The 14,645-nt window shown below is 37.3% G+C and overlaps 2 protein-coding genes across 2 annotated transcripts; one reads left to right on the top strand and one right to left on the bottom strand.

Moving 5' to 3' along the window:
• The first annotated feature begins 511 nt into the window (after positions 1 to 511).
• On the top strand, positions 512 to 4,749 carry LOC137712847 (monodehydroascorbate reductase). Its single transcript, XM_068452021.2, has 9 exons — positions 512 to 1,138; positions 1,553 to 1,624; positions 2,447 to 2,498; positions 2,669 to 2,749; positions 2,863 to 2,981; positions 3,072 to 3,291; positions 3,420 to 3,538; positions 3,618 to 3,743; positions 4,064 to 4,749. The coding sequence occupies exons 1-9, from the start codon at positions 995 to 997 to the stop codon at positions 4,526 to 4,528; spliced, it is 1,398 nt and encodes a 465-aa protein (XP_068308122.1). The 5' UTR covers positions 512 to 994; the 3' UTR covers positions 4,529 to 4,749.
• A 985-nt stretch (positions 4,750 to 5,734) lies between these two features.
• On the bottom strand, positions 5,735 to 7,576 carry LOC137712087 (large ribosomal subunit protein P2y). Its single transcript, XM_068451232.2, has 4 exons — positions 7,439 to 7,576; positions 7,265 to 7,354; positions 6,292 to 6,524; positions 5,735 to 5,955 (listed from the first exon to the last, which is right to left on the bottom strand). The coding sequence occupies exons 2-4, from the start codon at positions 7,350 to 7,352 to the stop codon at positions 5,929 to 5,931; spliced, it is 348 nt and encodes a 115-aa protein (XP_068307333.2). The 5' UTR covers positions 7,353 to 7,354; positions 7,439 to 7,576; the 3' UTR covers positions 5,735 to 5,928.
• Between the last annotated feature and the right edge of the window lie 7,069 nt (positions 7,577 to 14,645).

The following is a 14,645-nucleotide window of genomic DNA, read 5'->3' as shown; positions in this document are numbered from 1 at the left end:
ATCTCATCGGTAACTAATATAATAAAATTTATCGTTTGATAGAAAAAAATTTCTTGGAATTTGAGTTAGTAGTTTGAATATTAATATTGGAAATTTGGGCAAGTGTAACTTACGGCCCAAGAACGTGGGCTTCTTTCCGGCACTATACACTTTCCATTTTCCTCATAAAGTAATTCCACCCAAAAAATAAATAAAATAATAAATAAATAAAAGAGCAAATCCAACGGCCATGATAAAAGCCAAGGGCTTTTCAACTGTGTATCTACTCTGAAAAATAGGATCAAATTGTGTTCACACTGCACAACCCTACCGACCTACTATCTAAGATTCAAGAAAATTTCCACATAAGAAAAATTATTTAGTGACAAAATAGTGATGTATAAACGGTTTTTAAATATTGAATAGCCTTTTCAGCGACAAAAATATCATTTAAATGTCGTCATTAAAAAGTTTTAGTGATCATTTTGTATTTTCTATCTTGATAAATTTAATTTTCAAATTTTTAATAAGCATAGTATAAATGAACGTGGCTTGACTTACTCACTCGATTCGGTATATGTGGAAGAAAAGAAATGAATTCAACTTTCAATTTTTATCCGGCCATTTTTGTGAGAATTAAAAGAGGGAAGTTCGTCTATATCAATCTTTCTTGTGCATTCAACTTCAGATAAAAATTGAAAGTCGATATTCATTTTTCCTTTTAGACATCAAACAAGATATTATTATGGAAAATAAGGACTATGTTCATTATTTAAAAAGAAATTTCAGAAACTTGCAATATCTTTTTTAATTATGTTAGAAAGTTCTTTTGGCAAGTAACATTCAACAACGAAATCCGTTTACGGATCGATAGTCGTGGGGATTGAACAGTCGGCAGTGATCAACGGTCAAAGGTCCGCCACGTGGAAAATCCCGTTTACATGGAAGGACGGTTAGACCAATGAGGAAGCACCAGTTGCCCCATAAATAGTTGACCAATCACCAAGCTCACAGAATGTCATCGCATTCCTCTCACTTCTTCCCCAGCAACATCCAAAGCGAAGAAGAAGAATCGAAACGCGCGTTTTGCCTTATCGATCAGCTATCAATGGGGGCGAAGAACTTCAAGTACGTGATCCTCGGCGGCGGTGTCTCAGCTGTAAGTTTCTCTGCGATCGATTCTCGTCCGTTTGATCAATTTCTGTTAATTTCGTGCTTCCTCTAAGAATTCACCGCAAAACATGAATTTTTCGATATTTTTTGAATTTTTCTGTCGATCCTGATGAGGTTTGACATAGTTCTGGCGTTGAATTTTGAAGTATATACATAGATCTAGTATAATTATTTGAATTTCTTTTTATGATTTTTGAAATTTTGAGTACTTGATGTTCTTGAAGTCAATTCGATTCTGTTGTAGTTGTTTTAGTATATAATTATGCTAATTATTACAAATTAAGTCGTTTTGTAATTGTGATCAAGCTTTGTAAACTGTTTTATGTGATGATTTTTGCTATGCTGTGGAAGCCTTGATCACTATTAGTGCTTTATATGTGTTTGGTTTCGAAATGTATAGGGATATGCAGCTCGGCAGTTTGCCAAACAGGGCCTTAAGCCAGGCGAACTAGCGGTCATTTCCAAGGAGGCGGTATGTGTTCTACTGATTGCTTTCGAGTGTGTTTGCATCCAGTTGACTGAATATTTGAGATATTTTTGTGCAAAGTTATAATTTTTTTGGGTATTAATGCAATTAGTTGTGAGTGTTGGGAACGAGACCAGAAATTGCGAATTGCGGTAGTGTCTGTCTACATTTAGTATGCATGAGTATTGATTACTGTTTGCTTAAGTGATGATTTGTGTTTAAAATATCGTTCTGGATTGAAGAATGACAATGACGGCTGTTCTTCCCGGTTGTTCCTTGTGATGAAAGTTGTACAAGACTCAGTTTCAGTGGAAATATTGACGTTCCAATTTGTGGAAATATTGATGGATATAATTGATAATGGTTGCCTTTGATGGAAATAATAGAAATTTGCTAAAAAGCATGGAAATTTTAAATAAAACTTTCGGAACATCATGTGGCAGTTTGTCGATGTTTAACCGATATATTGGAAATATCGACAAAACCTGTCAATTTTAGCTGAAATTTAAGTTCTCCAATACGGGGTGAAGTTTAGATTTTACCCCTCCATATCTTTTTCTGGTTTTTTGATATTTCTGTAAAATATTGACCGTATCAAAGAAATTTTAACCAGGTAATGATTTACTTTTCACATTAAACTTTGGTTAAGATACTTTTATTGTGCTATTCATGTTGATGCTCGTTGCTTGCTAACTGTATACTTTCTGTACTTCATATTATTACTACTGTTATACGTTCATCATCCTCTAATGGCTGTAGAATTTATTTTTGTTTTATAACATAGTTAACTTCTCACATGTTCTTAAATTTTGTTTCATTTATTTCCAGGTTGCTCCCTATGAACGTCCTGCACTCAGCAAGGCTTATCTCTTCCCCGAGTGTAAGTGGTGTTACTTTAGTTCCAAATTTTTAGTGCTTAAAGTAAGCGGAATTGTGTCTTATGACCTCTAGATTCTTACTTACACAAGACACATTAACGAAGAGCAACCTCGTTTTTAAGTTCATCACATTCTCTGACATTGTAACTTACTGTTGGGATTGGTATTGCAGCTCCTGCTAGACTTCCTGGGTTTCATGTCTGCGTTGGAAGTGGAGGAGAGAGATTGCTTCCTGACTGGTACAAGGAGAAAGGTATGTTTGTCTTCTACACAGTACAGAACGTACGAATTATGGTTGGAGATATCTTCCATTTCTGAGTCTTTTAGATTGCATTATTCTCATGGAAGCATAATTTACAATTTCAGGGATCGAATTGATTCTCAACACTGAAATAGTTAAAGCCGATCTTCCTGGGAAGACTCTTGTCAGTGGATCTGGGGAATCCTTCAAGTACCAGACTCTCGTCATTGCCACTGGCTCATCTGTAAGCAACTCTGGGAATTTTTGATGCCTTAGCGTTGTATATCCAGCCCACTTGTATACATAATCAATGCATTTTTTTTTTTTTTTGTAGGTTATAAGATTGACAGATTTTGGTGTCAAAGGAGCTGATGCCAAAAAAATCTTCTATTTGAGAGAAATTGATGATGCCGATAAACTCTACGAAGCAATTAAGTCAAAAAAGAATGGGAAGGCTGTGATTGTTGGAGGAGGGTACATTGGTCTCGAGCTTGGTGCAGTTTTGAAAATTAACAATTTAGATGTTAAAATGGTTTACCCTGAACCATGGTGCAGTAAGTGAATACTGCGTCAAGCTTTGTTTCGTGTGTATATGCGTGTTGTGTGTGTAATACACTCATGACTTCGGCCACTCTTTCGATTTTATGTGCCTCATTTCCCTAATTTTTCCTAATTCTTGTAGTGCCTCGACTTTTCACTTCTGGTATTGCTGCTTTTTATGAGGGCTATTATCAAAACAAGGGAGTTAAAATCATCAAGGGAACAGTTGCGACTGGATTTACTGCTGACTCAAATGGAGAGGTAAATACAGTCACTTGTTTTTGGTAGTCATGATCCGATGAAACTGTGCTTCCGAATTTTGACTTTTGTCATAATGTAGGTCAAGGAAGTGCACCTAAAGGATGGCACCGTGCTTGAAGCTGACATCGTTGTTGTCGGTGTTGGGGGCAGGCCCCTGACAACATTGTTCAAAGGACAAGTCGAAGAGGAGAAAGGTGGCATTAAGGTTATGCAACTTCCGAAATTGCTTGATTCCTTCCCCTTTTCCCATATCTTTAATCATTCTTTGTGATGCTTGGAGTTCTTAACAATATCAATCTTCATAGTCTTGATTGGTTAATCACACAGATAAGCGCTTGTTTTGACCACATTAAGTAAACAATAACGAAAGAAAGGTTTAAGGATTTAATCACTTGAATTCTTTGTGAGTTTTAGAGATTATTTAACGTGTTAATCGTGTTTTCAATTTCAACATTTGATTAGTAATCCCGTTTCTTTAGTTAATGTTTCATGGCATCCGTTTTAATATGTGCCGGTTGATTGCAGACGGATGCATTCTTCAAAACAAGTGTTCCGGATGTATATGCTGTGGGCGATGTCGCCACTTTTCCTTTGAAGTTGTACAATGAGATTAGAAGAGTTGAGCATGTCGATCATGCACGCAAATCTGCTGAGCAGGCTGTAAAGGCCATCAAGGCAAGCGAGGAGGGGAAGACAGTTGAGGAATACGACTACCTTCCATACTTCTATTCGCGCTCCTTCGATCTTTCATGGCAATTCTACGGTGACAATGTTGGTGAAACCGTGCTCTTTGGAGACAATAATCCCGCGACACCAAAGGCGAAGTTTGGAACATACTGGATTAAAGACGGGAAGGTGGTCGGAGCATTTCTGGAAGGCGGCACACCCGAGGAAAACCAGGCTATTGCCAAGGTTGCAAAGGCCCAACCTCCGGTTGCGAGTTTAGATCAGCTTGCTGCGGAAGGTCTCTCTTTCGCTTGTAAGATGTAAACCTTGATGTGGTTGGAAAAATAAATGGTTTTGTTGCTTGTGAGTGATAGCTTTTGCTTTGGTTTTCATCGAGTGGTTTCCATGTTGTAATTTAGGATTTTAGTTGCATGAATTTCTTATTGTTTAAAGTTTACATAGGTTATTGTTATTTGCAGTTGTTAAAAGAGTGTTAAGAATTTCTGACAAAAATAAAATACAATATATAACGAATGGTTATTGCATCGTCTTTTGCAATAAAGCCCGACACTTGTTGTACTATTGGGGGTGAATAGTAATTAGAGAGATAGTAAATAAATTGAAGACAATATCGGTATTGATTATTAGTAAGTGGCTTAAATTGGATTGAAATGACTTTGAAACCCATGTCTAAGGATGGGTTCAAAGTCTCCCCTACTACTTTGATATGGATCTGAAATTCATATTCAATCATGATAAACTTTGTGGCGCCATAATAGGCACGAACATTCAATTAAATTGGACTTAAGATATCCGATTTGGTCCACCAAATAAGGCCTATCTGTTACGTATCTACATTCTTCAAATCCATCCCCTTACAAGTCTCTTGTTTATAACATGTTCATCTTGTTAACCACCACAAGATGACTTAGTGATTGAGACGAAGTCTTTATTTCATATGGCTTGTTCTACATTCGATTTTCTGGTGCTAGTGATTCACCCGGCCTGAGGAGAATGAAATGCCTCTGTAAGTTTTTTCAACCCCCAAAAGGGTGGAATGCCATGACTTTACCACCACCTAGTCTAAATTTGATTCAAAATCTGAATCCAAACAGCTTGTTTGCGTATATATTTTTCTTTTGAACAGTTTGGATTTCTCGGTCCACGAGCTCTTGTTTGCGTATATATTTTTCTTTTGAACGATTAGGATCTCTCGGTCCACAAACTCCGGACATAAAAATCCGGAGAGGATTGATTCGACTTTCACATCCTTAATGTGTTTAGCATTTGAGAAGTTAGAATTTGTTGTGAGACAGAGATGATAGAGTATCCATCGTTAATAACTCTAAAAACTGATCAAAGAAATCATTTGGAGTACGATTAACTTCTCTTGGCACCGAGTCCTGACGCCTAATACAGCTTCCAAGTCATAATATGCTATCAAACATTCGTAAACAAAATAAATTAAGCGACATAAACCATCAATTTGCAAGGGCAGTCGACAAATAAGATGATAAAAGCTAAAAGCCATTACGACAAAAATTCATAAACTTCGATAGCAATGATGATTCAAATCCACCACAATTGCATAAACCATAACAAACTACATATTTGATTGTAATCAGGTCTTCTACTGGCTAAGATCCAAAAACCATACATTCCACTGAATAAAAATTCTATTTAACTCGAATAGCGAAAACCGGGATGTATGCACTCCAAACGCTCTAGTCAAACAGACTGAAGCCCATGTCCTGCAGCAAGGGAAAAACGGGAAATATAAGAAAACTATACAATCGACGGATGCAAAATTGACTCATGTCTCCTAGAGTGTTTGGTGATACAATCCGAGTATGACGACTATTAGTAGCGGTCAAGAAATGTGCATCTGAATGTGCCAGAACTCAACGAAAGGCAAATGGCTATTGAATTGACATGACCATGCTAATTGAAGGTTGCTGTCATGCACATATACAACCGATGGAAGCTATTGAACGTAAATACTTCTTAAGAAACAATGGCAACGGAATTGCATTAGCAGTCATTGAAGCACAAAAACCAATCTTAATGAGATTATCCAGATAACTTACATCATCGGATTCCTCTTTCTCCTCGACCTTCTCCTCTTTCTTTGCCTCAGCTGCAGCAGGGGCAGCGGCAGCACCACCACCACCACCAGTTGCGGCAACTGCAACAGCACCACCTCCACCAGCTGGTACGGAGGCCAACTTTTCCCTGCCGGAGGCAATTAGCTCTGTGATGTCCTTACCCTTGACTTCGGAAAGCAGAAGTTGAATCCTGTCATCATCAGCCTCGGCTCCAACTGCAAACATACCAGGTTTTCAGACTCAATAATTAATATAACCTTGACCTTGTACAAACACCATACTATGATCCCTAATGTTAACATCCAAGTAGAAGGCATGGACAACATATTCATTCAATAACTCAAATGCAATTATTAAATTACTGTCCTCAAGTCTCCATTGGTCTCTAGGATTGGATTGGAATCGATAACCCGCTTTATTATCATTCATTTCTACCTTCAATATACATTTAACTTAGGTGTTAAAAAATCCAATCCAATCCAATCCTAGAGACCAAATGAGGCCGAGAAGCCATCAAAGACGGAGAATCATATGCAGCCAAACAGAAAATTTTGGGAAATATGGGTATCATAACAGACATTCAATTGATTCTTCTTAACAAAAAAGAAAAAAAAAATGATATAAGCCCGTGGTACATACAGTAATGCTGAAAGGCAATCATTATCGTCACAATTCAACACTGAAAAACAACATATCCCGAAAAACCAAATTCCTTGTCATTTCCAAAACATTCATATTCACAAAAGATTAAGTGGACCCATTACAACTAGAAACTCAAATTATAAGGGTCAAAACCCTAAACCCACATAGAAAATACGAATAGAAAAATGGGATTTACAAATCAAAATTCAACATCGCACTACAAACCACAAAGCCACAATCTTTGACGCAGTTAATAATTAGGGTTCTAAACAGAACGAGCAAAAAAATCACAGAAAGGTACAAGGAAAATTACCGGAGCCAAGGATGTCCTTGATATCTTCGGCAGTAGGGGTGGTCTTGCCGCCCAACACAGCCAACAAGTATGCAGCGACCACCTTCATCTCTGCCAGTCAAACACAAATTTAATCAGTAACAATGGCTATTAGTCTCTGAAATCCATATACAGCGAGAGAGAGAGAGAGAGTACTTGAGAGGGCTATGGATCTGCGGAGTGCGGAGAGAAAGGGTAATTTGCAGCCGAATGCGAAATGAAGCGAGGAAGACTGCCGAATGAGGTTTTATGCAGAGCTGGTGCTAGGGTTTGGATCGGATTGCAACACTTAGCCGACCCGGGTTTGGGCCGGATTTATTAACTGTTGACCCATTCTAGGTCTTTTTTCAAAGTTATAAACCCAATATTTTATTATTATTATTATTTTTTTTTTATCAAACTAAATTACTTCCATTAAATAAAAAAGCAAGTACAAGAAAAAAGGGAGCCCAAAGGATAGCCCACTACCTAAATACAAGCCCAATAGCAAAAAAATAAAATACAATAGATAGGCCCAAAAGTGGTTAGCTGAACAACAACAAAAAAACCCTAAGACTGAAATAGAACCAGCAGCCACCAGATGTGCCTCCATCGCAAGGCCACCACCAACACCAAGAGAACGAACCAACAAAACAAATGGATCAACGAAAAATGGGGTGAGCAAGCCACCCGCGCAGTAAGCGCTCCCATAATCCTACCAAATAGTGCTAAAAGCACTTTGACATCCACCCAACACCCGAGAATAAGCACACGAGCCGAGTAGCAGAGGTCGGTGGTTGAGGATGCATGACGAAAAGTAGCACCAGAGCCGGAAAGGGCCATGAAGGTTTGGATTTGAGACTAGCTCATGGGAATTGAAACAGAGTTCATATAACAAAGCTCAAGGAAAGCCAAATCAAAGAACAAAAGAGAAAAAGTTCATAAATTTTTTTTAAAAAAAAAAAAAAAACTTTTGAGTGGAAGGAAGGAAGGAAAGGGGAAGGATGAAGAAAAGTAGGAGGAGAAAATAAGATGCAAAGAGTGGAGGTGGATGGGAAAGGGGGAAGAAAAGCTAGAAAAAGGTGGGAGAAAAGGAAGAGGGAAGATGCAGAGGGTGAAGAAGGAAGAGAAAGATGAAAGGAAGGCTAGAAAGAGGGGGAATCGGGTTGTCGCCGACCCCAAGCCGGAGCAGCGGCTAAGACGGTTTCTTTTTTTTTTTTTTTTTTTTGAAACCCAACAAACCGATTATATTGAAGCCTACAAGAGGCAAGCAGCAGAACAATACCAAGCAGTGATAAAGGAGATACCACAAGACCCCCCCCCCCCACCAAGTAGAGGCGTCATCCCCATCACCACCACACCCAAATTAGTGAGGACAAGGTAGCCCATCATTGTTCAAAACAAAGACCAACGAAGATGGAGGCCTTTCGACCCAAACAACATCACACATCTCCGGAAAATCAACCGACGCTAACTCATGCGCCACACAATTAGCTAATCTGGGCACCCATGACCAACGGCAGTCAAGAAAATCCCTCCCCATTTGCTTAACCCGAGCCAACATAGGAAAGGCCTCCCAACTACCCACAGACAGCTAAGACGGTTTCTTTTAGCTTAAAGGCAGTAGGAAAGAAAGGTTAGAGAGAGGAAAGAGACGAGTTGAAGTTTTTAATTAATACATAAACCCAATATCTATATGCAGACATAACTCATCAAAACCATAAAATAAAAATTAATGTACATGCATTAAATTGTTATTGAAAGAAATATAGAAAGGTCTTACTTCAAAGGAAGTGAGTCAAGTATTTGTCATCTGTGTAAAATCGATTAGTAGTCAAGATGGATCATACTTAATCTAATTGATACTAGATTGATTGAATTCAAGTGATACATTTTGGTAACAGAAAAATGACGTAATGATGAATGGTTCAGATTATAAGATTACATTTGTGGTGAGACTCGATTCATATTTTAGTGTGGATATGACTTGAATTTTGTAATAGTGTAGAAGGGAAGGAGGGAATTGAAACAAAGGATATCTTCAAATATTAAGTGAACAAATATCCCCACATATATTTTTATGGTTGTATTACTAGTTCAATAACTTGTTGACTTTATAGTGTAGATTTGACTTTGTCTTAAATTAGTTGCGCTAAAGTTTTGGTTTGTAATGTCATTTAGTATTCTGATCTTGTGATATTATTTTCATTTGTAACTGAGATTTTTAACGTTGGATTATTGCCGAAGGTGAATTTGAACCAAATTATTATGACTAGTCCATTGTGAGGGTTAACTCACTCACCTTCCCCTTAATGTAAATAGTATCGTATGTATTACAAAAAATTTTGGTTTGTAAACAAATTTATTCACTCAACCCTTTAGTATAAATGTATCGTTGTATAAAAAAAAGTTCTCGTATAATTGTTTTTCCCCTTTTCATTCTTGATTTGTAAACAGTTAGTTTAGTTAATAACCGTTTGCACTGGAAATCTCGAGTTTCTTTAAAATTTAAATATTAGGGTAAAGTACAAAAAACTACCTCAATTATTGGGGTCACGATAGTTTCATATCTCATCTTTCAAAATTGACAATGTCATACCGCATCTTACGAATTTGTGACAATGTCATACCTCCGTCAATTTTTCTGTTAAGTGCTGACGTGGCAAGAGACGGGGACCACTTTCTATTAAAAAATTAATAAAATATTATTAAAAACTAAAATTTTTTAATAATTTTTAAATATTAAAATAATAAATAAAAGTAAAAAAAAAAAAACCTTAGTTATCCCTTCCCTCCTGTCTCTCTCCCCATCTTCATCTGCTTAATCTTTAACACAAAAAAAAAACAAAAAAAATTTTGAAAACCCAACCTCACCCGGCCCCCACCCCCCCAGGAGAAGGAGGAAGAAGAGGAGGAGGAAAAAAAAAATATTGAAAACCCAACCCCACCCGCCCCCCCTCCCCCAGGAGAAGGAGGAAGGAGAGGAGGAAAAAAAAGAAGAAATTTGAAAACCCAACCCCACCCGCCCCCCCTCCCCCAGGAGAAGGAGGAAGGAGAGGAGGAAAAAAAAGAAGAAATTTGAAAACCCAACCCCACCCGCCCCCCCTCCCCCAGGAGAAAGAGGAAGAACCGAAGAAGGAGGAAAAAAAAAATGGAAATTGCAACCCAGAAAAAAAAAAAAAAAAAATGGAAACCACACCAATTTCAATTTTTTTTTGTTCTTCTCCTTCTTCTTCTTCTTCTTCCTTCTTCTGGGGGTTTTTTTTTTTTGTTTTTTTTTTCTTCCTGGGTTGCAATTTCCATTTTTTCCCCCCTCATTCTTCTTCTTCGGTTCTTCCTTTTTCTCCTGGGGGAGGGGGGCGGGTGGGGTTGGGTTTTCAAATTTTTTATTTTTTATTTTTTTTCTCCTCCTCTTCTTCCTCCTCCTTCTTCTTCTTCTTCTTCTTCTTCGGTTCTTCCTCCTTCTCCAAGGGGGGGGGGGGGGGCGGTGGGGTTGGGTTTTCAAATTTTTTTTTTTTTACTTTTATTTATTATTTTAATATTTAAAAAAATATTAATTCTTTTTAGTTTTTAATAATATTTTATTAATTTTTTAATAGAAAGTGATCCCTGTCTCTTGCCACGTCAGCACTTAACAGAAAAATTGACAGAGGTATGACATTGTCACAAATTCGTTAGATGCGGTATGATATTGTCAATTTTAAAAGATAAGGTATGAAACTGTCGTGATTCCAATAATTGAGGTAATTTTTTGTACTTTATCCTAAATATTATTATTATAAATGTATGAAAGGAGAGTTTTGGGCTTCCAAGTTTAAAAACCTGCAGAGTGGGCCATATATCCCATTTGGTACTGCTTAACTGTTTTTATATGCTTCTGGGGTAGCGTAGCCTCTACTCCTTTAAATTTAGGAGTTTTAATAGAAAACTTACAATACTGTTCACTTTAACAAAAAATCATATTTTTACACTAAAAAATTAAATTTGGTACTATTCATTTTACCATTTATTTTGTTCTTATCATTAAAACTTAAAATTTTCAAGCCATTTTCATTAATTTTTCTTGTAAATTTATTTTGTACCAAAAAGAAGATGAAGAATCAAACGAAATTCAGTTTATTTCCTTACGAAGACGAAGACGAAGATTACTAGCTATAATAGCTATAATCGGTTCACTTGGTGGAGTCGAGCTGCCATGGCGGTTTTCTGGTCTAGCCAATAGCAGAGGTTCGATTTTGGTGCCCAATAATTTCAAAACTATCATTTTTTTAATAAATCACATATCTTCATTTATTATTTCTTAATTCATTTATTATTTCTTAATCTTTTTGGCTTGACTGATCTAATTCGTTTCATTGGGATTTCAAATTTCTTCCCTTTATTTTTCATTGTATTCTGGGAATTTGTCATGTCCTCTAATTGTTTGCCAAGAAAATTATGTGACAGTGAAAATCTGAAATTTACGCTTTTAGTTCAAGATCAAAGAAAAGACAAGCATTAGAGATTGCATTTGCAAGCTTTGTTTTGACAAAGGGCTTTAAAGTTTCGTGATATTTAAGCTAAATTTTTTAGTGACTTAAAAATTACTGAATGCAGTATATTTGTCTGAATTTCTAAATGGTGGCATTTCAAAAATCTTTGCAATGCACAGCATTTTAGTGTAGCATTTTATGAAGTCTCTCATCCAAACATAACACGAGGGTCCTGTTATGCTTTGGCCAGTTAGTGCGGAATTGAGATTCAGATTACAAACTCACCAAATCACAACTCCACAGTTGAACAGAATAAAATACAAGAAAAAGAAATAAAGATACCAAGAAATTTACGAGGTTCGGCAAAAATCTGCCTACGTCTCTAGAGAGATATTGCTCTTCATTATAAGAATACCAGTACAAGTTACACATAAATTAAATACCCAATTCTAAATTCCTTGTACACCCACTCACAAAATTTTCTTAAAGCCTCACTCCACTCAAGAGTTCTTCCACGAAGACCTTTCACTCTTGATTTCTCTCAACCCTGCCCATGGGAGAGCCAAATGCTATCACCATCTATTTGGATGGTTCTCTGATGCCTGCACTCTCACTCGGCAAGTATATCCCAAGACATCACCTTTCATCCAACAGCTTCTATAGCTAAATGCTCCCAAAGTTAAAAAAGCAAAAAAAACAAGCTTACTCTTACTTTTCTTTTGTAGCACTCCACATGATTTGTATCCTTCAATGCAGTCCACCAAAAGCAAACACACGGTTCAATTGTTGCCATATTATATGGGCCAATCACAACAGGTCCGGAATCTGGACACCCTCATCCCATTTGAAAAAGCATTAGGTATTTAGGTTTCTTGAAGAACCCTTATGTTGAATAAATGGCCAAGTGGCCATACTTTAGATTAAACAAAAGAAGGTGGAAACACCTTTCCTTGTTTTGGGGAGAAAAAAAGGGAAAAGCAACATCACCTTTCATTATTGTGTTGGTTCCCTTTACCACCCGTGAGGTTCAGTTTTGGCAGAAAACTAGAGAAAAGAAAGAGTTTTTTCTTTGCAGATAAAAAGGGAGTGGGAGCTCATTTTATGTTTTGAGCTGAATACAGAGAGGAAGGGGGAGCGGCAGATGAGAGAAACCAGGGAGAGCATTCGGCTCTCCCATTTGAATATGAGCTGCTCCTTCCCACCATTTGTAATAATCCCATTTTGTTAGTAATCACTCAATCAAAGATGTTGGTGCTACTTGTGTAGCTTTTGGGAGAGAAGGATTTTGATATGTGTTTCTTCTTCTCCATTTGTTTCTTAGTTTGAGTGACAGCTATTGGTTGTATGTGGGATTTGGGTTTGAGAGTTAAAACTCTATTTGTAATCTCCTTTTGATATTAGTGGAATTTCCTCGCCGTCTCGAAACTGGATGTAGGCTTACGCCGAACCAATATAAATCCTTGTGTCTTTTTGGATTATTTGTCTTGTAATATTTTGCCGTATTAGCTTTGGTTTCATATTTGAAGCTTCCGCACAACAAGTGGTATCAGAGCTCTGGGTTTCGACTTGGAGGCTTTGTACTAGTATGTCTATGAAATCTTCAAATGACGGTGAAATATGTTTTTTGAAAAAATTCGACAGGAGGAATGACTTTGGCATTTGGTCAATTGGAGATGCTGGCTGCAAAATGTTGTCGACGAGTTGAGTCGGAAGGAGAAAAGGTAGAAGCAGTTGAAAATTGAAAAGAAAATGTTGTTTTTTTTTTTTCGGCATTTGTTTAGGCAGAAGGACATCATGATGACAAATGATGTTGTTGGCTGGAAGAAAAGGGAAAAAGGCTAAGGCTAAGTTTTCTTTTCTTTGGCATTTTTCAACGGCAGAAATTTTTGGTTGTTTTTCCACTTCCATTGGTTGACTTTGGAGCAAGTTGCTGGAAACATTGGAGGAGTTTGTGAGGGCCAATTTGCCGAGTTCTGCAAAAGTTTGGATAGTGAGACACCACACTATTTTGGATACACCACATGCACTGCAGAACATTTGTGTGGAACCCTCTTGTAGAAGGTAAGTTATATGCTTTCTAACTTTGTTTGGGCTATGGACATTTGGTTGGATGTGTTTGCCACTGCTATTTGGTCTGTTGGTCTCCATCATCTGCAATTAGTTTTCTTGAAGACTCCAGTTGAGGTATGGTTTTGGATCTCCTGCTGATTATTTGAATTTGAAATTTTTGGTTGTCCTGTTGGTGCTCATGTGATGATGGTAAACTTGAGTGAAGGGCATATTTTTCGTTTGTGGTATGTGAGACTTTGTTGCCAAATTTGTAATCAGTTTTGACTTGGAGAATGTGCCATGCTATGTGAATGAGTTTATTGGTGCAGTTTAAGACCATGGTGTTTGTGAGCAGGTGGAGTTCATTGTGTGTCCAACTTTGGTATGGTGTACTTGATCTTTTGTTGGTGATATTGAAGAATTTCAGTTCTTCGTTTGAATCACCTTTTGTTTTGATCAAGGCACTTATGGTTTGCAAAATTGGAGAAGACGGTAGAGAAATGGTCTACTTTTGTTGGCTTTGGTACATTTTGAGTCGAGGTGGAAATTGTTATGAGCACTGGTAAGTTTGGGGAATTTGATTTAGTTCCCGTTGTCTTTTGTGTGTACTTTGGGTGCTTATGGTGATTGTTGATTCGATTCTCTGTGATGCTTTCGGAACTTGGCCAAGGTGGAGATTGTTGAATAAGTGGCCAAGTGGCCATACTTTAGATTAAACAAAAGAAGGTGGAAACACCTTTCCTTGTTTTGGGGAGAAAAAAAGGGAAAAGCAACATCACCTTTCATTATTGTGTTGGTTCGCTTTACCACCCGTGAGGTTCAGTTTTGGCAGAAAACTAGAGAAAAGAAAGAGTTTTTTCTTT

This window comes from Pyrus communis, chromosome 14 (genome assembly GCF_041283825.1).
Source record: "Pyrus communis isolate YQ-2024b chromosome 14, ASM4128382v1, whole genome shotgun sequence".
In the NCBI taxonomy this organism is placed as follows: Eukaryota; Viridiplantae; Streptophyta; class Magnoliopsida; order Rosales; family Rosaceae; genus Pyrus; species Pyrus communis.
This window is presented reverse-complemented; position numbering and strand designations above follow the sequence as displayed.

Excerpts from the sequence above, each read along its gene's own strand:
- LOC137712847 (XM_068452021.2), top strand. The coding sequence starts at position 995 with ATGTCATCGCATTCCTCTCACTTCTTCCCCAGCAACATCCAAAGCGAA. Across the intron at positions 2,499-2,668 it reads GGCTTATCTCTTCCCCGAGT|CTCCTGCTAGACTTCCTGGG; the intron begins GTAAGTGGTGTT and ends TTGGTATTGCAG. Across the intron at positions 2,750-2,862 it reads TGACTGGTACAAGGAGAAAG|GGATCGAATTGATTCTCAAC; the intron begins GTATGTTTGTCT and ends TTACAATTTCAG.
- LOC137712087 (XM_068451232.2), bottom strand. The coding sequence starts at position 7,352 with ATGAAGGTGGTCGCTGCATACTTGTTGGCTGTGTTGGGCGGCAAGACC. Across the intron at positions 6,525-7,264 it reads CAAGGACATCCTTGGCTCCG|TTGGAGCCGAGGCTGATGAT; the intron begins GTAATTTTCCTT and ends GTATGTTTGCAG. Across the intron at positions 5,956-6,291 it reads AGAAAGAGGAATCCGATGAT|GACATGGGCTTCAGTCTGTT; the intron begins GTAAGTTATCTG and ends CCCTTGCTGCAG.